This window comes from Rhinolophus hipposideros (genome assembly GCF_964194185.1).
Source record: "Rhinolophus hipposideros genome assembly, chromosome: 12".
Classification (NCBI taxonomy): Eukaryota; Metazoa; Chordata; class Mammalia; order Chiroptera; family Rhinolophidae; genus Rhinolophus; species Rhinolophus hipposideros.
Window position 1 is genome coordinate 43761145 of NC_138058.1, and position 23598 is coordinate 43784742.

At 43.0% G+C, this 23598-nt stretch overlaps 1 protein-coding gene across 1 annotated transcript in view; it reads left to right on the forward strand.

The window, feature by feature from the left end:
• LHCGR (luteinizing hormone/choriogonadotropin receptor) overlaps nt 1–23598 on the forward strand; it is a gene marked incomplete at both ends in the record, with an annotated part of 52860 nt that overhangs the window by 23526 nt on the left and 5736 nt on the right. The window contains 7 exons of the mRNA XM_081068672.1: nt 404–478; nt 2259–2333; nt 2422–2499; nt 12172–12240; nt 17492–17566; nt 19213–19398; nt 23509–23589. Coding sequence (XP_080924798.1) covers nt 404–478; nt 2259–2333; nt 2422–2499; nt 12172–12240; nt 17492–17566; nt 19213–19398; nt 23509–23589 — 639 coding nt within the window. The remainder of the gene's footprint in view (nt 1–403; nt 479–2258; nt 2334–2421; nt 2500–12171; nt 12241–17491; nt 17567–19212; nt 19399–23508; nt 23590–23598) is intronic.

Sequence of the window (23598 nt, forward strand, 5' to 3'; positions counted from 1 at the left end):
GTCTACAAGGGCGAGTAGCTAATGTCCTCATCTCTCCTGGGAGTAGAATCTCCTGTCACCTCCCATGTGCAGGCTCCATGGTAGGGCAACACCTACTTGGCCAGGAGCCCAGGACATTGATGCTGCCTGGGGACCTTGACGGGGGAGAGGAAGTTTGGGGGGTGGAAGAGACTTCCAGTTAGGAGGCACCTGCCTTGGCAGGCGGTTAAGAGCAGAACTTCCTGGAAATAGCCAACGAGCCCTCACCATGCTGTTTCCATCCCCGGGGTCTCAGGAGCTCCTCTCAAGCACTTGATTTTGTTGATGCCATTTTCAGCAAGCATTCTCTGGTGACCGTGGCCTCACACATTCCAAACAATACACCGTTAGTAACCGCGGCCTGTTTTTCTCTCTCCGTTTACAGACTGATCCAGAACACCAAAAACCTGGTCTACATCGAGCCTGCAGCTTTTACAAATCTCCCACGGTTAAAATACCTGTGAGGAACTTTCCTTTTTAAGCAGTTGGGGTGGGAAAGATGGGTATCTGATGGAAATCAAAACAAGTAAAAAGTTGGGAAGAATCGTTTTAGCCGTATACTTAGCATTATTTGAATGTCTACCTGCAGCCCTCTGATTTAATCAGCACTTCTTGTCAGCCCCTGTGCTGGGTGCTTTCAAATACCTGTAAGTGGTTCCCAACATTTTCTCTGTCCCAAACACCTGAAAAGACTATCACCTCTTTGCAGTGATTTAGAAAGCTAGTGGTGATAAAGATAAAGCTAATTTATCTTTAAAAAAGATAAATCAGATCTCTAAGGTGAAGTGGTGATGTGGACAGAGGATGGGTAAAAATGGGAGAGGCAATTCTGATTTGACGCCCATCCCTGGCTGAGAATACCATTCTCCTTTATCTCATTTGTTCATTCATTAAGTGAAAACTTTGTAACTATTGCCTTCAGGTATCCACTGTGCCGTATAAACTAAATCATTTTCTATTTCCCAGTAAATCTTATTAAGTCCACTAATTAGAATTATGAGTACACTGTAGCCCTGCAGATTCATTGCTTTGCCAGCAATACCAAAATTCCTGACATTTGATACAATCTATAAATTTATCACTACAGTCTGAGTCTTCTCAAGTGATCAAGTAATCACTTTTTCACACAGAAAAATTTCTTTTTTTTTTATTGGGGTGACAATTGTTAATGAAATTACATAATTTCAGGTGTACAATTCTGTATTACATCAACTATAAATCCCATGGTGTGTTCACCACCCAGAGTCAGTTCTCCTTCCATCACCATATATTTGATCCCCCTTACCCTCATCTCCCTCCCCATACCCCCCTTACCCTCTGGTAACCACTAAACTATTGTCTGTGTCTCTGAGTTTTTGTTTCTCATTTGTTTGTCTTGTTTTTGGTTTATATACCACATATCAGTGAAATCATAGAAAAATTTCAATCTCTCTAACAGAGATGTCCTCTCTCTCTTCTTCCTGATTAATTAAATTTTATAAAATCTGAAGGAGGAAAAGTCCACAACCCTCATCACCTCCAAAAAAAAAAAAAAAAGACAAACAAAAAAACAAAACAGAAAGTGAGGGAGGGACATCTTCTCTCTGGTGCTCCATGTCATCTTACTCTGGGGCCCCTATAGGAGCTGCTACTGGCATTGGCCCAGCTCCTCTGGCAGCTCCAAGGCTGGGTGATTCCTAACCCAGGTGTTCTGCTTTTCCAAACCTTCAACAGAACACATAAGGATCTCAGCATTCACCACTTTGGAAAAATATAAGAAAATCCCAGAACCAAATCTAAAGATTACAGCTCCTTGTTCTCTAAGAATCATTGTCTTCACTGAATAGCATTTTCATCCCCAAAAGTGACCTCCCTCCACCCCAGTATACACTGTAGTCTAAGTCCACACTGCCGTCAGCAGCCACAGGCAGGGCGAGGATTCAGGGTGAGCTGGGGCAACAAGTAAGGAAGAGAACCAGAGAGAGCCTCCTGTCTGTGTCACCAGGTGCCAGGTAGTTCATAGCAGTTGTCTACAGTCCACAACCGATGAATTTAAAAGTCGGTTGGGGGAAACCCAGATGCCTGGACTCCTCTAAAGGAGTTCCATTCTTGTATGATAAAATATCCTTCAATTTAACCCACCATTGAAGCCTCCCTCTTCTCTGTATTTGCAAAATGCCTTTCTACTGTTTTCATCTTTATGCCTTAGTAACAATCACTATTACTGTCTGCCCACATCCCTACCCTGGCCCGAATCACAGGAGCATCTGTAACACAGGCCTCCGAAAGCTTCCAGATGTTACGAAGATCCTCTCCTCTGAATTTAATTTCATTCTGTAAGTACCAGGCTGATTGCTATGCACAACAGTTTCCTATTTGCAGCTAAAATTCGGGAAATAAATATTTCTCATTTCATTCCTCAAGGGAAATTTGTGATAACTTACACATCACCACCATACCAGGAAATGCTTTTCAAGGGATGAATAACGAATCCATCACACTGTGAGTAAACTTCCACATTCACGCCCTACCGTACAGCCTCCTGCTGTTCTCACTTCTAACTTAAGGTGAGCTCTTTCTCATCTTTTACCATGTCCCTCACTTGCTGATGACATACTTTTGGACCTAAAATACCAAGGGTGAGAGGAGTAGTGTGGGATCAAAGCTGGGTCATATGTTCACATGACAACAAACCAATCCATTCAGTTTAAAATTAATCAAATGGGCCCTGAGGATTTACAGTAACCAAATTTCCAACCGATGAAATTGTTCATTGCATCAGTGGGATACTTTGAAGCTGGGAAAAGACAGCCTGGGGGGGGGGGGGGGAATGGCTGCCCTGGTTAAAAGACAGCATAGAAATTTCAAGTTTCAATTGAGAAGAGTTTGGAAGGATATTCTCCAAGTAGTCAGAGAAGTTGATCAATGGACACTGCTTTCGCTCCCTCTGTCTCAGATTTTTTACCTGCCCCTGGGAATCTGCTGACTTTGTTTCTGAAGCAACACAATCTATGCCCATTTCGTACATCACTTAATACTTGAAATGTCTTTTTATGTAACCAGCGCTCATCAGGGCACCAGGCTCAAAGGCCCTATCCATTTCATGCTCTTTCCTAAGGCTTCCATTCAAAATGTGGTTAGTGGACTGGCATCTATAGTATCTTCTGAGAGCTGGCTAAAAATGCAGACTCTCAGGCCCATCCCAGACCTACTGACTCAGAATCTGCAAGTTTGCAAAATCCCAAGTGATTCACATGCACATTAAAGATGAAGAGGTATTGTACTAAGAGAACCCAAATCATTCTCTTTACTACACACCTGCCTAACTTCCTTCTGGGATACCTGCCATCTTCACATGGGTCACCTTCCTTTGATCTACCATCCAGAAGCAGCATCGTGGGCACCATGTCTCATTTCTGTCCAAAGCCCAGTGACCCATATTCAGTTCTGCTCCACACATCCATATCCCTCTCACTCTTTCTGCCTTGGTTATAGCCTATGGCAGGATCGTGATGAGGCAATAAATGAGCCTGCCCTTAAAGAAAGAAAAAGAGAGTATGGATCGGATGACCCTGAAATGAGGAATAGTTGTGAAGCAAGAGGAGAGACCATCTCAGAGGATTCTCTTTTATGCCAATGGATTCTAAAACTTTGTATCAATGGTGTACTGCATTTGTATAGTGTTCTTACTTTGCCTAGGTGTAATCTAACACGTAATTTTCATGTTATGAAGTTGTGACCAAGGTAGCCCCAACTCAAAGTGTTGCAATCAAAAGAATACAGAGCAGCAAACAAACAAAAATTTCAAAATAACTCAAAGTCTTTACTTGCAATTCTTGAACACCAGAATGGAGACTGTGGGCCCTAGGAAAACTTTTCTACAGTTTTTCTATTCCTCCACTTCTCTCACACAACAGCTCTTCCAGATGTTTATAAATGTGTTTCTGACTCACTGTTACATATGGATCTGGAACTATTATCCATCATATCCTGTCAGAAACAGGGTATTTACAAAGCAAACACTGAGTGGAGGGGTACTGCAGGCCTTAGGATTTGGGGTCTTCTCATGTCTTTACTGAGACCACAAAAGACATATAAGATCCATGCCCTTGAGTAGCTCATAATCTCAATGAGGAAAATATGAAATAATAAAAGAATAATACTAGCCAGTATATATTCACTGTGAGAGTGTGTGGTATGCAGAAATGAGAAGTGCTCTTGGGCTGGAGAAATCAGAGGAGGCTGCATGGTGGAGCTGAGTTAGACCTCAGAATCAGTAACATGTGTAATATTTAGGTAATATTTATTAAATGCCTGCACTGTTTTTAAGTACTTTTTTAAAAACTCATTTAAGTCTCACAGCAACCCTATGAGGTAGGGACTATCAGCCCCATTTTTAGATAAGGAAACCAAGGCACTAAGAAGTTTAGCAATTTCCTCAAGGTCAAGATTTAGACCCAGACAGTCTGGCTCCAGAGTCACGGTCTTCTTCATCAAGAAAACGAGAGCGAGTAATCCAAGTGAGGGGATAGCATGAGCCAAAGCATGGCTGTGGGAAGGAGGAAAACAGGATGAAGCACATTCTCTGGTAGTACACATCCTGCTCAAGGGTTGGGAAATAGGTTTAGACAAACATTACAGTTAGATAAAAAGGAGCGGAGGGGACACTGGATTGCAGAGGGTCTTGAGTGCTAGGACAAGGGGTTAAAGGCTTTGCAGTAACACTGAAAAATATATTAAGAAGAAACCACCCAACAGAGTAGTCTTTATTGAAAGAGCACAAATATCCAAGACTCCCTAAATCTAAAAATAATCCGGTACTCCTCCCAGGTAATAATCTTGTACTCCTCCCAAGTAAATGTACAGTAATGGTGTAGAGTAGAATAGGAATGAAAGGGCCGAAGATTGGGAAGAACAACAAGGACTGTAGGCATAATCCAAAGGGTTCCACAAGCTCACAAGACTGGGCTACTCTACCAAACTCAAGGAACAACCAAAGATGCCTTTTCCCACATCACATTTCAACATGTGCAACACAAGAGCTTCATGGTATTTTCATTTTGGGACCATTAATTTGTTAGTTATGATTTTAAGGCTAATAGTGCCTACTAGCAGGGCCCAATTGCCCCACCTCTGAAGTTAATGAGGACTGAGGATCCATCTCTCCCAGAGAGCCCTCCGAGGCATTGTGTTTCCATCCCCCTCCTCCCTCTCAAGCCTTCATCTGGAAGGGGAGAGATTAGTCATTTGCTTGGCTCTTGTTCTCAGCTGAATGGGCCCTTCTGTAAGTGAAGGATCCTGTGGAGCACCCCGCTGGAGAAAGGGTATTATACTTAAAGAGGAAAGCCTTATTTTCTCAGCTATAAAGTTCAACTCCCTAATTAGAAAATAATGAAAGCAAGACTTCTCTCTTCATTAGTTGTTGTTGAGATTTTGCTTTTTGTTGAAGCTTTTCTGCCCTCCCCCTACCCAAATCTGTACCAACTGTGAGCTCATTTAATGAAAACAAAACACTTTACTTGATGCTGGAGAAGCTCAGTGGGGCTAATGCTAAAACTGTACATTATACTCTTATGTCCCTTTATAGCAGTTTGGATTTTCATTAAATCTCCTCAAGTGGCCACCTTGAAACGTCCCCCGTAGGTAAGCAGGATTTGGCTGCACCACCTTTAAAATATCCTCGATGACTGGTCATACCAGTCTCTGAAAGAACACAACATTGATTCATATCTGAATTCCACAAGGAGAAGGAATAACTTTCTAAGACCTGTCAAAGAAAGGATGCCTGGCAAAGGATGACAAGATTCCAGGCTGCACCTGTGATAAGCCACAGTCGAGAGACTGCAGGGCATTGCAATAGAGAACCTGAATTCTAGTGCTGGTTCTGCATGTAACCAGCCTTAGTCAAGTCACGTCACCTCAACGTGCCTGTCTCTGTATCCGATGGGATTATTAATACCTCCTTGTGCAAATGCAATCACCTTATATCATCTACACTGCACTGCCACAATTAAAAGCTAACATTCACCAAGCCAGTTGTCTTAGACCATCCTGAAAACACTGTATCCCATCATCTCATTTTAAAGATTTTTATTTTGAAAATTTTAACTGGTAATTGCAGTCACTTTTCATTTGTCTTTCCACTGACAAATAGAAAGGACAGTACTGTGAACTCCCCTATATACCTTACCTAGATTCACCTATTGTTAACAGCTCGTCACACCTACTCTATCTTATATACACTTATATACTCTTATATACTCTATGTAAGTATATACAACACATTTCCCTTTTTGCAAATCATCCAAAAGAAGTTTATAGACCTGACGCTTCATACCTAAATATTTCAGCATGTATCTCCCCAAAACATTCTACATAACTACAACACGATTACAACTAAGAAAATCAACATGAATTTAAGGATATAATCCAACCTACAGTTTATATTCAAATGAAAATGTCTTTTACAGATTTTTTTAAAATTCAGAATCCAAAGTTTATGCATTTTTGTTATGTCCCTATTCCTCCCAACCTCCTCCCCCAAGAACTGACCCCCACGTTCCTCTGTTCTGTATGACACTGGTTACTTTGAGGAACCTAGACCAGTTGTCTGGATTCGTCTGACTGTATTGGCATGACTAGATTCCGGTCAACATTTCTGCAGGAACACTGCAAAGGAGATGTTGTGTCTCTCCCACGGCATCAAACCAGGAGGCTCATCGTGTCACGCTGTCCCACTCCTTGGCCAGTCAGTTAAGATAGTAACTAATAGACCTCTTCTTCATAAGGATGCATACTTCCCTTTGTCGTTAATAAGTAAATCATGGTGGGATAATTTGCATTTGTGTGACTATCACTTGGCCAACAACCTTTCATCCAATGCTTTTGGCATCTGATGATTATTGTTGTTACAATGGGATTTACAAAATGGTAATTTTATGGTCTACCATTCCTCTACATTTATCAGCCAGCACTCTTCTGTAACAAAGTTTCCTTTTTTATTCTTTTCCCCTCTCTCACACCCTTTCTCTTGTTAAGGATTACTATGGAACATGTAATAGTCAAAAATTGTATTCAACATATTATAATCCATTGCTGTCATCATTCTCTTGGATGCCTGTCACCTTTTTATTATTACATATGGTCAAGTCATATAAGTTGACATAAAAACTCCAGTGCTGCAGAAAAGCAGGAGGTATACCCAAATCAGAGAGAGGGACCCCTTGCCTTAGAGACTTGAGCCCCACAGAAATGGGGGAATCCTAATGAACATCCACAACTAGAGTGAAGGCAGCATAGGATAGTGACCAGCGACAGTTGTCCACACAACCACTGCCAGGGCATCCACTAGAGAGGTGTCTTTATACGGAGGAATTATTCAGATATAAAAGGACTGCAGCAAAGTAACACACGGAGAAGACAGTAGTGAATTTAGGATCCCTCTTCTTTAGGATGGTGTTTGTATAGCTGTTTGTTAAAAATTTGCTTATAGACATACCACCACAGGGTATATATTCTAAAATAGTATGCTTTGCCCTTCAGCAATGGGGGCCATTTTCTGAGACCCTGAGGATCTGTTCACATAAATTAAGCTTTCTTCTTTGAAATCATCCAAAAAGTAGGTGGCTACATGATCCAAGAGGGAACTATGGCAGAATGTTAATATAACCCAAGAAATGCTTTTAGAGCCCCAGGAATATTTGGAGTTTGTTATAAGGCAGCATTCAGAATTAGAGTATCATCCGTGGTTAAGTTCTAAAGCCTGAATCTTATTTGGAATAAAAAGGTGCCATTCTCTCTGTCTGAATCACAATGACTGGTATTTGAATAGAGAACATAGACAATGCTTTAAAATAAGGTGCAACTATTGTAATAGAGAAGAGGAGAGGGAAATACTTTTCTGTACCTGTGACAACATCCTCAAAGCAAAAGAAGCCCTTCTTATTTAATTCTGACACCATGGTGTTTTGGAAAAAAGTTATTTGAAGTGACTCTCCAGATATTTTAAAGGGCAAAACGCATTGTGCACGCCTGACAACATGAGGTCTCCCACTTGCATTTGTAATTTCTCCGGAGTAAGGATGCTACTCTTTTAATCTAAACAATACAGTGCATTCTATTGTGTGAGTCTGGTACGAACAGAGATGAAGAGCAGCAGCTGAAAAAGAAACAGTGAGCCATGTTCCTTGGGAAGGTGGCACAAGAAGGACCCAGGCTATCAAAAAAAAAAAAAAAGTCCAAATGCACAAATGTCAGTGATACCAATAGAGACCGAGGGTGGCTGAGGGCTTTTGGTGAGTGACTACATTTGAGGCAGCTCAGGTCACAGAACCGACCTGCTCCACCCAGAAATAGAAAGGCCCTGATAACCCCAGTAAAGTTCGTTTAAACAGGTGGCTGCATTTCATAGAAATTCTGTCCAGAGCATGGGAAGAGAGATTGTTTCTCTCTGTTCTGGTCAGAGAGCTAAAGGCCACTGCCAAATAGAATAAGAATAATAGGAACAACAAATTAAGCATTTACTATGTCCCAGAACCTATTAATATTTCTAAGTGTTTAACATTATGTTTACTGTTTTCATCCTCACAACAGCCTTTGAGGTCAATGTTATTATTATCGTCCCAGTTTTCAGATTAGGAAATTGAGACACGAAGAGGTTTAAGTAATTTGCCCAAAGTACGTCAGTTCATAAGTAGCAGTTTGGGATTCAAGCCCAGGCAGCTGGGCTCGGGGCTTGCAGACTTCACTACAAGGTGGCACTTAGAGCACTGGTACTGTAAGCCCTACCAAAAAGTACAAAATCCTAACATGTATCAAAACTAGGATCAGGGCAGCACCTAGTAGTGATGGGGAATGGCATCCAGACAACTGCTGCAGATTTGCTCCACCAAAATCAGAGCAGGGGCTACTCTTTCTTGATCACCTACACAAGTAGCTTCATCACTTAGAAAGCAATGAGGGGACTAGTCTCTGGACTCAATTCTGACCAACAGACCATCAGATTTGCACTGTGGAAATGAGGAGAGCTGCATCCCCCTAGGGCAGAGGGTCCCAAAGTGGCACTTCCAAGGCTCCCTGAGCAAGCTTGTTATCAAAGAGTCTGTTCCTAGACCTTACTATCAGTCTGACTCCATAGGTCAGCAGTGTACCTGGTCAGCAGGTCTGAGTCTATGGTTTTGGCAAGCAGCTCCAGGTGATTCTGATTCAGTAGATGGTGGCAAATGCTTTGACAAACACTGGCCTACGCTTCAAGAAATCCAATTTCAAAGAGGTTCAGAGAAAAGACAGGTATGATTCCTTCATCTAAAAGACATTGCTATAAAGGAATTTGCTACCCCCACCCATGACAAGATACTGCCAAAGAATAATGTTCTATGTGTAAAAATTTTTTAAATCCCAGTGGGATTGAGTGCTAAGGAGGCAAGAAGCTTGTGTAAAATTATGTAAGACAACAGGTCTTACAAAATGGCACCCAATCGTCCATTACAGAAGACAGTTAAGAGCTAGTGTGTGAAACTTTAAACTCAGAAGAGTTCTAGAAGAAAGCACAGGAAATCAGGGCAAGTCAAGGAAGGCTCATCCTCCTGCTGAGGGGCAAGGCTGCTGCTGCACCAGCCTAATGACCGAGCAGGGCAGCGGGCATTCGAAGACACCTGGGGTTTTATGGAATGAATCAAAGATGCTCCCCTGCTCTTTCTGAACTCAATCTAATAAGAATTTATGAATGATTTTGTAATCTCAGTATTTTGTGAATCTCAGTGTTCGAATAGCAGGCTTCAACTTGAGTCCCACTTCTATGTATTTATAGGCTGCTTTGTCTCAGGTGTGCTTGAATTGATGGAAGGAAACCACGTGCACACATACACCATACATACAAACATGTTACACACATACACACTACACACATACACATACACCACAGGATGACATTCCATCCTTGCTTTATTTAACGAAGACTAGGGAAACCTTTCAGACAACAGCTGTGTGAAGCAGGAACAGGTGGAGAATGCGTCTGAAGTGTTTCTCAAGTCACACCCACCAGTCTCTTCCTGACATGGCCATTCCGCTGCCAGCAACCCTGTAAAGGGAAGCTACGGTCTTGCCAGATACAGGAGTTGAATTTTATATTTTACCACAGCCCTTCTTTACTTGAATCTTACATCATTGTTAATGAAGAACTTATACAAATATTTCTATTTAAGACTATGGCTTTCAAACTCGTTTGACTATGATTTATAGTAAGAAATTCATCTCCATAGATTCACTTATTCATCTAATTCATTTAACACATATTTATTGTCATCATCCCAGATGCCAGTCACTGTTCTAGATGCAAAGCATTCTGCAATAAACAGAACAGTTTAAAATCCTCGCTCCCATGAAGCTTACATTGTGCCGGGGAAGATAGACAATGAACAAGTATAATACAATCATGGGTCAGACAGTGATAAAGCAACAGAGGAAAAACAAATCAGAGAAGGGGGAGGGGGAATGCTGGGATGCTGGGAGCGGGGAGGAGAGTAGTTTAAATACATCAAAACACAGCCCTGCAGGAGGAGGGAAAGGGGGCCGTGTGGAAATCTCAGGGAAGAAAAGTGAAAACAACCAGCAAAATTGATGTGCTAGAAGTAGCCACGGTCGTGTATTCTGGTCACATTTTTGCCTACTGTGGGCTTTAGACAAGTCACTTTCCTCTCTTACCCTATTTCTTTCTTTGCAAAATGAAGAGGTGCCATTTGAATCTCAACAAGTATCTTTCTGACTCTAACATTTCCCAGCAACTAAGGAGCCTCTTATGTCTTATTCTAGGCAGATATAAATACAGAGGATGCCTGTCATGTGGGGAAGCCTGCGGGGCCTCTGGTCCTGCTCCCCACATAAGAACGCAGGATATGGCGAGGCCAAAAAGGAACACCCACGGAGCCATAGATAGGGGAGTCATATCACTATAGTCTCGTTGGTGGCTGGTTGGAGACACAGGAAGCAGGAGCCACAGAATCCGCAATATACACTCCGCCACACTCCGTTGCTTGCTAGCTCAGCCACCATCTTCTTGCTAGCCCCCATTTTCTGCTAGCGTAGCCACGGCAGTTATATTATTGGCCAATGGCTCACTGGTTAAAGCTGACAGCCAACTAGCCACAGTTGATGGCCATTTACTACACGAGTGAGCACCTTTCCACATGAGGCCGAGAGCCTGGAAACTGCACTCCTGGCTCTGTCCCCACAATGCCAAAGAAATGTAAATACACGACTTGTATTCATCTTTTGTTATCAGTATATATTGAGCATTACAATTTTAATACAGTTTTTTCCTTTCTTAAAACAGCATACATTTTTTGTCACCTGTGCGTGTATATATATATATATATATATATATATATATATATATATATATATACATGCTTATACTTATATGTATATAACATACAAAAATTGTGAAACAAACTGTCATAAACAGTACTACCCTAATTACATCCAACATACTCTCATATTTTTCATTCCGTTCTAATCACTTCTATTTCATTTTGTTTTAATGCTCACTGCACCCAACTAAATTGATTTCACTATCCACTAATGGGTCTTAAAAAACTGTTTACAGATTTTGAAATCTTCTTGGTTGTGGAGCCAAATATGGCATCACCAAAAGCATATATTCATCCAAGAAAAAAAAGAGCTAACTCAATACGGGCGCCTTGCTCTGTCCTCAGCTTTCAGCAACCCAGAAAGCCCTCATGCTCCCACAGGCCTGTAGAACCAGAGCAAGATCTGAGTGTTAATCAGACAGCTCTGGCCTCAAGTCCCAGTTCTGCCACTGCTTTCTTTGACCTTCAGCAAGCTACACAACAGCACTGAGGCTTCGGTTTCTTATCAGGATAATGGAAATGATGACAAAGGTTAAAGCATAGAATATATGTAGAATGGCCGCTCAAGTATCGGGTCCTTAATAAACACTTAAAATTGGTGGTGGTGGTAATGGTGGAGGTGGGGGCAAACTGGAGCAAAAAGAATAGCCTCATTTTACCAGGCCCATAGAATCTAAAATGTTGGAGAAACGGAACTAGATATTGTGAATGCCAGTAACTATCTTAGTAATAAACGTCATAGGAGGAAGAACGTGTAATTCCAAACTGTGTTTCTTTCATTCCTAAATCTTCTCTCTTCCCTCTTCAGCAAATTATATGGAAATGGATTTGAAGACATACAAAGTCATGCGTTCAACGGGACGACACTGATTTCCCTGTAAGTATGCTTATTTCCCCAGCTCATGAATAAAAATGAAATATTACTCTGGCTACCAGATCACATTCAATCTTCAGCAACTAACTCAGGACAAAAATAAACTTTCAAGTGGCTAGTCCTCAGTGTTTCATGCATGTTACTAGGCAACTGGCTGGCTGGAAACCCCAGAGCACCCTGATTTCAAAGAGAGATGCAGCCTGGATACATTAAAGTTGACAGTTTGCTGAAATATTCAACACCCTACTTTAGGCTCGTCCATCTCACAGCCTCCCTCGCTAGCCCCCTTGCTCAGGGTGAGGGTGTGTTAGAGGCAGAGGATTCCAGCAAAGAAATTCCTCCCCTTGCCCCCACTGCCGAGAAATCGAGCAACACCATTTAGCAGTTAAGCAGCCACAACAGACCCACTCACAGGCCCCTCTCCCTACTGCTGGGGTGGGGGTGGGGTGGGTAGGTTGCTCCCTTTCCACAGGGGAGAGAAGCCTTGCATTTTCACAACAGCCTATCCCAGTCCCAGCATCAATAGCCTTTAATTCAAGGGGAGCATCTTGACTGTTTCCTTCATTATTCTCAACCTCTCTTTCTATGGCTCCTTTTCTAGAAGAGTGGTTCATTCACAAAGCATCCGGAGCAAGGGCTGTTTGAACCATAACAGATACAAGGTGAAGTAATGATCACACTACAGTTGTGTATAATAAAAACTAAGAGCACGTGAGAAGCTCAGCTAAAGCCAAAATTAAGGAACACAAACAAATGAAAGGGTTTTAATAATACATAGGTCATGTATAGAAGCATAACATGGAGATGGTTAAAACAGATTCCCGGTCCCCACCCCCAGAGTTTTTGATTTCGTGGGACTAGGGCAGGGACCGAGAATTTGTAATTTTAACAAGCTCCCAGGAGATGCTAATGATGCCAGTCTGAAGTTGAGTGGCATAAATGTATATGTACAACATATGATTTATTTTAACTATAGATATTAACGTAAGACCCCATTATACTGACACCATGCTATACAGCTTTGTGGCTAAGAGAGCAGATCTAAGAGTCACTGACTGGGACTCTATCTCCAATCCCACGATTGCTCAGCTACCTTGAGGAAGTGATTTAACCTTTCTAAGCAACAGTGTTCTCAGTCATAAAATGGAGCCAGTGATAGGCTTGATTTGAGGACACCCCCACCAAAACGAAAAGGTCTTTTTTGTGTCCTCAGTGATTGGCACTGAGTAGGTGCTCATTTATTTTTATGACATTATGTAGTTAATGAATTGTGAATGAGTAAGTAATAATTAAATACAATTACATTTTTTATGCTGTTAGCATGGGTCTGGCACCTACGAAGTACTCAAGAAATGGTAGCTTTTTAAAAGTTGTGCTCCCTGTCATGGAGTAAATTTTCCCTCATTTTCTCGTTGACTTGAATTTAATGAAGGGTGTACTCTCACCAACCGAATCTGTTTCGGCCAAATTGAAATCAGAGGCATATCCTCTCCCAGCACGGTACTCTCAGGTGCTTCATTCCATCGTCCAGTCAACTAGTGTTTCCCAAACATCCACTGTGGTTGAAGGATCACACTGTATTCTGGGGGGAAATGAACGTGAACAATCCCTGGTGTTTGCCCCACAGGAGCTTGTTTACAGCCTAGGAAAAGCATCTCCAAATGGTACAGAAACTGTACACTAAGTAGTAACTAGGAAGACAAAGCATGACGCCTGCCCTGTGAGAGGGAAAGTCCTCTGGGAATTCAAAAGGAGAGAAGGAAATCAGAGAAAGCTTTTTGTAAGAGAGGTAGACTTCAAGCAAGGCCCAATTTAGGCAAAGACAGAAGGAAAATGCATTCTGGGCAGAGGACAACACGAAGAACAAATGGCCCAGTGGAGGAAACATAAGATGTGTTCATAGACCAACAAATAGTACCTTCTAGGAACTTGTAGTTGTGGGTTAGGGACAAAGCAGTAAGGGCCTTAGATGCCAGAGTAAAGAATCTGGACTCTTTTCTACGGAAAATGAAACGCTGTTGAAAGTTCTTGGATGGGACGCCTAGTGTAAGGGGGTGCTTAAAGAAGGTCATCTGTTAGCAGGCAGGACAAAGAACTGGAAAGGGCAACTCAGAGCTAGAGACCGAACAGAGGGAGCAGCTGAAGTCCTCTGTGACTGGGGTCACCTGGACAAGGAGGAAAAATAAGAGGACTGGATATAAAATCGGGGAGAAACAAGAAATGAGAACTAGAAGCCAGAGCAAAAGCAAAGGGAAGTAGAAGGAAACCCAGCAGTGGACATCCTTGGGACATCAGGGAAAAATAGGACTTCCAGGGGTGGAGGGGAGGGAGACCTTGGTCAGCCGCGTCTCAGCTGCTTCAGAGATGCCAAATGGGCAGGGACTTCGCAAAGTCCAGTTGGTCAAAATTCTACATCCCCACACCTCATTATTGCAAGAAAGAGGAAACCAAGACCACAAATCAATTTCATTCATTTATTCATTCAATAAATATTTATTAAGCATCACTGATATATTAGGCACTATATTAAATGGGTAGAGTAGAAACAGTCCCTGCCCTCTTCAATTTCTGTTCTAGTGAAGAGACAGACAAAAAGGCAAATAAGTAAATAAATTTCTTGCAGGTAGTGATATGTACCTACAGGTAGTGATATGTGAAGGGAACAACCCATCACTGAGATCTGCAGGGGCACAGGGGGGTGACTGACATTAGGTCAGGTGCTCGGAATAGCCTCCCAGAAAATAGGCTGCTTAGGCTGAACTGAAAAGATGACAAGGAGCTCACCATGACAATAGTGAGGGGAAGTGTGTCACAAAAAGAAGGAGCAGCATGTGCAAAGGTCCTGAGTTGGGAAAGAAAAGAAAAGCTCCAGGAATTGAGAGGTGGCCAGGGTGGCTGTAGGGTCCTCAGCCAGGGGAAGACGGGTGCAAGATAATCTTGGAGGTAGAGCAGGAATGAATCACACAGGACTGAGGGGCCAAGGAAAGAAGTCTGAATTTTCTTCAAAGGGCAAGGAGACCCTCTGAAGGATTTAAGCAGGGAAGGAGAAGGAGGTTTTCAGAAATGTCAAGCCAAATTTCCAAACTCTACATTCAACCCAACGTCTTGATACCTTCCTCGTAAAATAGGTCTGTCCAGAGCTATTCAGAACAATGACACCAAAGCACTGCAAAGTTCTCAAACACACTCCTTACCAAGGCAGGACAAGTGCAGAGAAGCAGCACCAAAATGTTGTCCTCAGACACCTCTAGGGGTCCGAGAGTCCCGATCATTCCCATAGCACCACAGTTAGGAAAGTTTGGGGTGCAGTTTGGGGCTCTGTCATCGTGCTGCCTGTGCTTCTCACACCCGGAGGACCATGTCACTTGGGAGAGTTCCCAAAAGTGACTCCTGAGAAAACGTGGTCGACAAATTTGATTTATGTGTGACCAAGTTACATAAGGCAGGGGTATCAGGCTACAGAAAGACCTGAGTGTTAACAAAACATGCAAAATGCTGTCAAGAATTTGAAAAGTTAATTTGACCTGGCTAACATGAGGATTATTTGCTCACAGAGCTCAGTTGCCATAATTGATGACCATAACTGAACATAATTAAAACAAACCAAATCAGGGAGAAGAGCCATGGAGGCTCGGGAAGGAAAATTTCTTTAGATTTAGATTTTAAACAGCGATTGACTCTGACAAGCTCATCTCTTTGAAAGTGGAAATGCACCCGGGGGGTGGAGGATGTGAGTGTGACGGGTGCTTTCTGATGAAAGGGCTGAGGGATTCCAAGGAAAATGCTCTGTAGAAGCACGTGGAAAACAGCCACCCAGGGAAGGAGATGCAGGAGCTTTTGCAGTTTTTAAACAGCAGGCGTGATATGGATACAGGCTGAAAAACACTGAAGAAGCTGTAATGCTATGAGATGAGTCAGGTAATTACCCAGGCATCCTTCTGGGGAGAGGGCGTGGGTGTTGGTGCGTCTCTTTTGCCAGGTAACACTAACCGTGGTGCAGAAGAAACTTGTCCCCATGCTCAAAATCATCACACCAACAATGGATGTATACGGTGCCTACTGTCCAGGGTTTCCAGAATGTTCTTTGAGTCACCCACCCCCCTTCTCTTATAGGAAGAACGTGCTGAAAAGAAGGCAGGCAAGCCTGAGCCCTCTCCCAGTTCCTTGTCCATCCAGAGAAAGGCCTGTGCTTGGAAACACCAGAGTCAGGGCCCAGACAGGGGGCTGCTCTGCAGGGTGGCTGAGCTGTTCCTGAGCAGCTCACCCTACGCTGCTCTGAGCTAAAGGGAGCAGAAGCCCACAGGTAGCCACTGCCTAGAGCTTTGGGCTTCTGTCATGGCCTTAAGAGCAGCAGCGCTCAGCCCTTTTGTTTCCACAACCCCCATACCTGGCGATAATCACATACTTAGCACAGACCTACGGGGCACCCAGGGTATGGGACAGTTGTGTACATGGGCTTTACTTCCTCCCCTTTCTCACCCACTGAGAAACGAGAAACGTATATCTGAAAAGGAGTGCAATTAACATGAGGAGAGGGGTAACTTTGAATGGACCCTACATTTTCTTTCTAAGTGGAGCATTTGCGAACCTTAGGCTATCACTAGAAACAGACCCTGAGACCTCCAAGGTCAGGACAGCTGAGAGCCTTGATGCAGGGCGGGCTGCTCTTCCCCCCTTCAGCCTTGAACACTGGAGCCGCAGTTTCATCCTGGCCCAGCTGTCTGATAGTAAATTTCCATAACTCCCGGACAGGAGGGGTGAGTACTTTAAGCTGTAGGACAAAGGGCTCCAAGAAGTAGGGGGGAAATCACAGAGGAAAGGTGGGGCCACGCACACACTCCAGCAACTTCACAATGTCACGGAGCACTAGCATGTTCTCTTCCCACTTTGCCTACAGCACACACCCCCGGGCCCTCTGACCCTGAGCATCATGCAAAGACTAGTCCAGGGGTGTCCAAATTGCGGCCTGCAGGCCAACTGTGGCCCGCAATCCACTGTTAATTGGCCCGCAGCAAATTCCAAAAATATATTTAGTTTAATAATAAATAAACTTAAATAAACCAGGTGAGGCAATACGTGCTTCACCTCGAGTGAGTGGCCCGGCTGTTTGTGTATTTTACCGCATGTGGCCCTTGGTGAAAACCGTTGAAAAAAGTTTGGACACCCCTGGACTAGTCCAAACGTGTGTGTACACAGCGGTGGCTGGTGACACAGGAGGTGCACACTCTCCTGAGGACGCTGTGCTTCCCCACAGGGAGCTAAAGGAAAATGCCCGCCTGGAGAAGATGCACCATGGAGCCTTCTGCGGGGCCGCGGGGCCTAGCATCTTGTGAGTACAGCAGTGCTGCCCCCACCACCCAGCGCGCCCCAACAGGCCAGCATAGGGTGTCCAGCCACGTGGTCCCCAGCCTGGTTTGAGGGACATCGGCCTCCGCATGTGAAAGCGCTGCCATAACAAAGCTCCACAAACTGGGGGCAAGGGGCCTCAAACAATAGAAATTTACTGTCTCTCAGTTTAGGAGCCTAGAAGTCTAAAGCAAGGTGTCAGCAGGGTTGGTTCCTTCTGAGAACGGTGAGGAAAAGAGCTGTTTCAGGCCTTTCTTCTTGTTCCTGGTAGTTCATTCTTATTGTGGCAATATAGCTCCAATCTCCACATAACATTATGTGTGCGTGCGTGTGTGTGTGTGTGTGTGTGTGTGTGTGTGTGTGTCCATCCAATTATCCCTCTTTTTATAAGGACACCGAATGAGCTCATCTTAGATCACGCCTGGAAAGACCCTATTTCCATATGAGGTCACATTCTGAGGCACTGGGGTTTGGAACTTCAACATATGAATCTGGGGAGACACGGTTCTACCTATAACCCTAAATATGGACGGCTGCCTCGTGTGCTGGCAGAGGGGGTTGGCTGCCCACCTGGCATTCACTCATGGCATTCGAGGCCAGAGGTCTGACTTGCCCTGGCACTTGGCTGGGCAGGGCTGAGTTGCTGTGTATCAGGCTCTCCGAGGGTGCCAGAAGGGGAGCCAAGGTCCCTCAGTTATGGGAGTTCAGTGTAAGGACATGTGGGAAAAGTTGTCCAGTTTATCCGTCTATCAACCACCTATTGCTCCCCTCCCATGTGCTGAGCACTAAATATTGGGGCAGTTTGCTGGGGGGCGGAGGGGTGGGCTGCGCTGCTGGAAGTGTTTCATGGGGCACCAGCCGCAGCCACTTTGAAAATGGGCAGAATTTTTAAATTCCCACTGACTGCTCTTCTTCCTCACATCTAACTTGCTTGGAGTTTTCTCGGACATTGCCTCAAGTCGAGAAACACCAAGGAGTTCAGGAACCCTTGTTTCCAAACCCTGAATTTGCAACACAGCTCTGCTGGCATAGCCGAGTTTGCTTTTCGGACTGATGAATGCAGTTTGCCTTTAGAGAACGTGCATTCTGCTTCCCGGGGACACGATGGCCAACAGCACACTGCAGCTCTTAAGAGCGTGACCAGCCTGTGCTGCATGAAAACCTACCCCGCGGGGCTTGATCAATCAAAGACCAAGCCTCACCTGAAGCCCTGAGTATTTCCTCCTGGGGTAGAGCACTAAAACTGATGTCACGGCGTGTGCCTGCTGTCTCACAAAGCAGGCAGTTATTTCACTTCTGCTAAGTGGAAAGCGGTAGAGGGAGGGAAAGCGAGGGAGAAAGGAATCAGGAGAGGAGAGAGAGAGGAATGCTAATGAATGTATGGCAGGTACAAGGAGTTATACTCAACCTTGAAAAGAATAATGGGATCCGTACGAGGGAGAAAACACAGCATAGCTTTTTTGAATTTAGATCTTAATGAGCATGAAATGGAAAATTAGAGGAAAGGCAAGATAGAGAAAAGATTCCCCAGAATCTAGAAGGAGACTGTTGTTTAGAGGAGGTTTTCATTCTATAAATCAAATGTACCAAATAACTAAATAAAAAGCCTTTGTCCCTTTTATTTTTCAGGGATATTTCTTCCACCAAACTGCAGGCTCTGCCTAGCTATGGGCTGGAGTCCATTCAGACACTGATAGCCACATCATCCTATTCTCTAAAAAAATTGCCATCGAGAGAACAATTTACCAATCTCCTGGATGCCACATTGACTTATCCCAGCCACTGCTGTGCTTTCAGAAACTTGCCAGCAAAAGAGTAAGTAAAAAACAAAAGGTAAGCCTGCCAAGCTGTGGCAGAAACCCCAGATATCAAATAGTAAACTGGTCCACGGTTCCCTGCCCCTCCTGTCCCCTCCTTCTAGACCAACTCCTTACCCACAGGGTCACCCCCAGATAGACAAGAAAATGAACCATCCTGTTTCCTTCTGAAAGCCAATTCCAAAGAGTCAATTCAGCCTGCAGCTAGAAGACCTTCATACCCTATTCTAGGCTAATTGAATCATAGCCTTAAATTAGACTATGATAGCAGCTGCAAAATGGAGTACAAAACTGGCATCTTGAAGATCAGTTAGTTCTAATTCTTATCAGAAAGCATAATTTTTATGCAGTAAAGGAAGTGACTTCAAGAGGGTAAATTTTACCTAACGTCTGAATATTTAATTAAAAAATAAAAAACAGACACAAAGCACTACAGAAGGTTTTTGGTTTTGTTTTAGCTATTTCTCTTCCTGTAGAAGACCACCTTACGTTTCAGAACAGAATCCTAGATCCTTAAGGATTAACTTAGTGTGGAAACAAGAAGGGCAAAAGCTCCTGGCTAGATTGTGTCCAGTGAGGGGCAATTTACTGATTCAACTGATTCACTTTAATCCAGAACGGAATGGCAGAGTGTGCAGGATTTCATTCTTTCCTTAAAGCACTGTTTTCCAAGTGGTGTTTTTTTTTTTTTTTGACTGAGATGCATAGTAAGAAACACCATTTTTACATTGCAACTCAGTACACATCACACATGTAACTGAAATAAAAGTACTACTTAACTTTTTACATGCGATACACTGATATTTTCTTGTCTATTTTACTCTATTTCATGTTTGTTTGTTTCTTTGTTTTTAATGCTAGTCTTGATATACTCTATTGTTTTCATGACCTACTACCCATTGGAAAAACATTGTCCTAAAGGGATACTATGCAGCCTAAAAAGATATTCTCAATCAATTAACTAGATGAGGCATTGAGAGAGTGATACTAGAATGTTGCAGTCATTGTTTGGAATCAACTTATTTGTAATTAATCAACCAGCATGTATTATTGGACACCTACTTTATGCCTTGTATAGGTATGTGTAGTTCTATCTGAGACTTATTTTTTATCATTAAAGTTGACATATGATATTAGTTTCAGGTGTACAACATAGTGATTCGACATTTATATATCTTACGATGTGATCACCATGCTAAGTCTCATAACCATCTGTCAACTTGCAAAGTTATTATGATATTATGGCCTATAGTCCCTGTGCTGCACACGACTTTCTTGTGGCTTGTTTATTTTATAACTGGAAATTTGTACCTCTTCTTCCCCTTCACCTTTTTTGCCCATCTCTCCACTCTCTCCCCTCCAGCAACCATCAGCTTGTTCTCTCTATATATGGGTGTGTTTCTGTTTTGTTTTGTTTGTTCATTTGTTTTTTTACATTCCACATATAAGTGAGATTATATGGTATTTGTCTTTCTCTGTCTGACTTATTTCACTTAGCATAATGTCCTCTAGGTCCATCCATGTTGTCACAATGGGCAAGATTTCATTCTTTTTATCGCTGAGTAAGATTCCATTGTGTGTGTGTGTGTGTGTGTGTGTGTGTGTCACGTCTTCTTTATCTATTCATCTATCAATGGACATATAGGTTGCTTCTATATCTTGACTATTGTAAATAACGTTGCAATTCCAAAAGTGGAATTGCTGGATCATAAGGTGGTTCTATTTTTAATTTTTATAGGAATCTCCGCACTGTTTCCTATAGTGGCTGCACCAATTTACAATCCCACCTACAGTGCACAAGCGTTCCCTTTTCTCCACATCCTCACCAACACTTGATGTTTTTTTGTATCTGAACCTTTGGAGGTAACCAGAAGACAAACCACTCACTGTAGTTAGAGAGCCATGAACCATTAACTGAGCTTCAAAGAACATTAATTGAGCATTTGCCATGTTCCAAACACTGTGCAAAAGTCTGCAGATACATATAGATGAATAAGGGCTCATCCCAAGCCTCATAGAGACGTGAACAGCTGTGTGGGACTAACATACAAGAGAGCCAATGCTTATGTACAATACAGCAATGTTATTCTAGAGCTGAGAGCCGGAGAGCTCTGGGAGCATAGAGGAAGAGTTTCTAAATGACAGAAAGGCTTATGGAAGGCTTTCTGAGGAAGTGACTTCTGCTGAGCCTTGAAGAACAAGTAGGAGTTGGCTAGACAGGTGTGGGGGGAAGCATGCCAAAAATACAAAATAGTTCCTGTGAAGGCACAAAGGCAAGAGACAGTCGGATAAAAGTCATTCAGAAAAACTAGCACAAGAAGACTTCTGGGTACGTGGAGGAAGATGAGTGAGGAGAGGAAACCAGGGAGAGGTGGTCCACGATGGGCTCTGAGTGCCAGGCCAAGTTGTTTAGAGGATGGGAAACCAGTGAAGAATTCAAAGCAAAAGCACCCAGAGTTGCTTTTGTAAAATATCACTCTGGCCGCAGGATGGAGGATGGGTCGGAAGTAAGCAAAGCTGGTGAGAGACCAACTAGAAACACAATACAGACACTGGTTTATGATGAAGCTGATTCTGAACACCACTTTTGTGGCAAAACAGTCACATCCCCCCTGGAATTACTGACATGTAAAAACTTTAGTTCAGGGGTTTTTATTCCATTAGATGAAAGACGAGGTAAAAAGGGGAGGATGGGATTAGACAACCGTGGGCCAGTATCAAAGTGTAATGGGAATGCAGTCACAGAGAGGTTGGGATTACAAGGTCTGACTGACTCCTTCCCTAGACCAAAAGCTCGAAACCTTGGCTGCTAATGAGGATGGAGAGCCTGAAGCGGGGCCAGCGGAATATTAGTGCAAACTCTGAGTCACCGCTCGCCCTGCAGCTGCTGAGTCTGGATAATGCTAACAGCTGCCTGGGCACGTGGCCCCAAAAACCTCCTTGGTATTTGTGATTAAAATTTTTAAAAAATAGAGTAGATGGAACCCAGTGCTATTATCTGAAGGCCAAGAACAACCACATTCCATGTTAACTGCAGACTTGTTCACACAGATTCTCTACGTGTCAGATTAGAGCCAGCGTCTCTCTCTCTCTCTCTCTCTCTCTGTCTCTCTCTCTCTCTCTCTCTCTCTCTCTCGCTCTCTCGCTCTCTCGCTCTCTCGCTCTCTCGCTCTCGCTCTCTCGCTCTCTTGCTCTCTCTGTCTCACACACACAATTTGATCCAAATTTGAGAATTTATAATCCTCACCCAAAACAAGCTGATTAATTTTTTAAAGTGAGTCCAGCAGGTCAAATAGTTCTGATATATTCTCCACCTTCCTGCTTTTAAACAAAGTTTTTCCTATAAAGAATTGTCTTGTTAACACTGGGGAAGAATAATATATAGAAATGTCTAGTTTGGATTGTCTCATTTCTCCTTCCTCCTTAGGAAAGGTTGATGTTCTCACAGCCTACTGTCTTTTTTTCTATTTCTTCATCCACTTTTCCCTTGTTCCTCCCTTTGGTTTCACTTTAGGAAATGGAAGTACAGGCCTTCTTTTAATTCTTTGCCATTCCCCTCATCCCCCTTTCTATTGGCTACACTTCTTAAACGGAAAGATGAAGGAATAAGGATCACCCACATATACTCCTGCACATAACTAAAAAAAGCAGAAAATTCACATAATGATGTCAGGTCCAGTATCTTCAAATCCTTACAAAAGAAATCCCCAGTTACAATTCAAAGCCATGAACTCGGAAGGGTTATTTGTTCGTCAAGGTCAATGTGGTGAGGAGAGTGGAGAGGAGCAAACCATAACATATCACAAAGGTAGATTTTAATGAGCATTGAAAACTCCGTGATTCAATGTGACAAATTTAAGTCTTCTCATCTCTAGAGCCCACACAAAACACTTAGCATTCAGAAGCATTTTTCTAAGCTGGAAGTACTCTAATGACAATTCAGAAGTCTTTACTCTCTCCCCAGGAAGTGTTTCAGTTAGGACAATGGTGCAGAACACGAAGCTGGTGCAATAGGTAAAGAATTTGGATGAATAAAGTATAAATAGACATGATCAGATTTAAAGACCAAAAGCTCAACTGCTTTTTTTTCCCACCTCTTCTCCTTCAGGCAGAATTTTTCCTTTTCCATTTTTGAAAACTTTTCCAAACAATGTGAAAGCACAGCAAGGAAACCAAATAATGAAACACTGTAAGTATT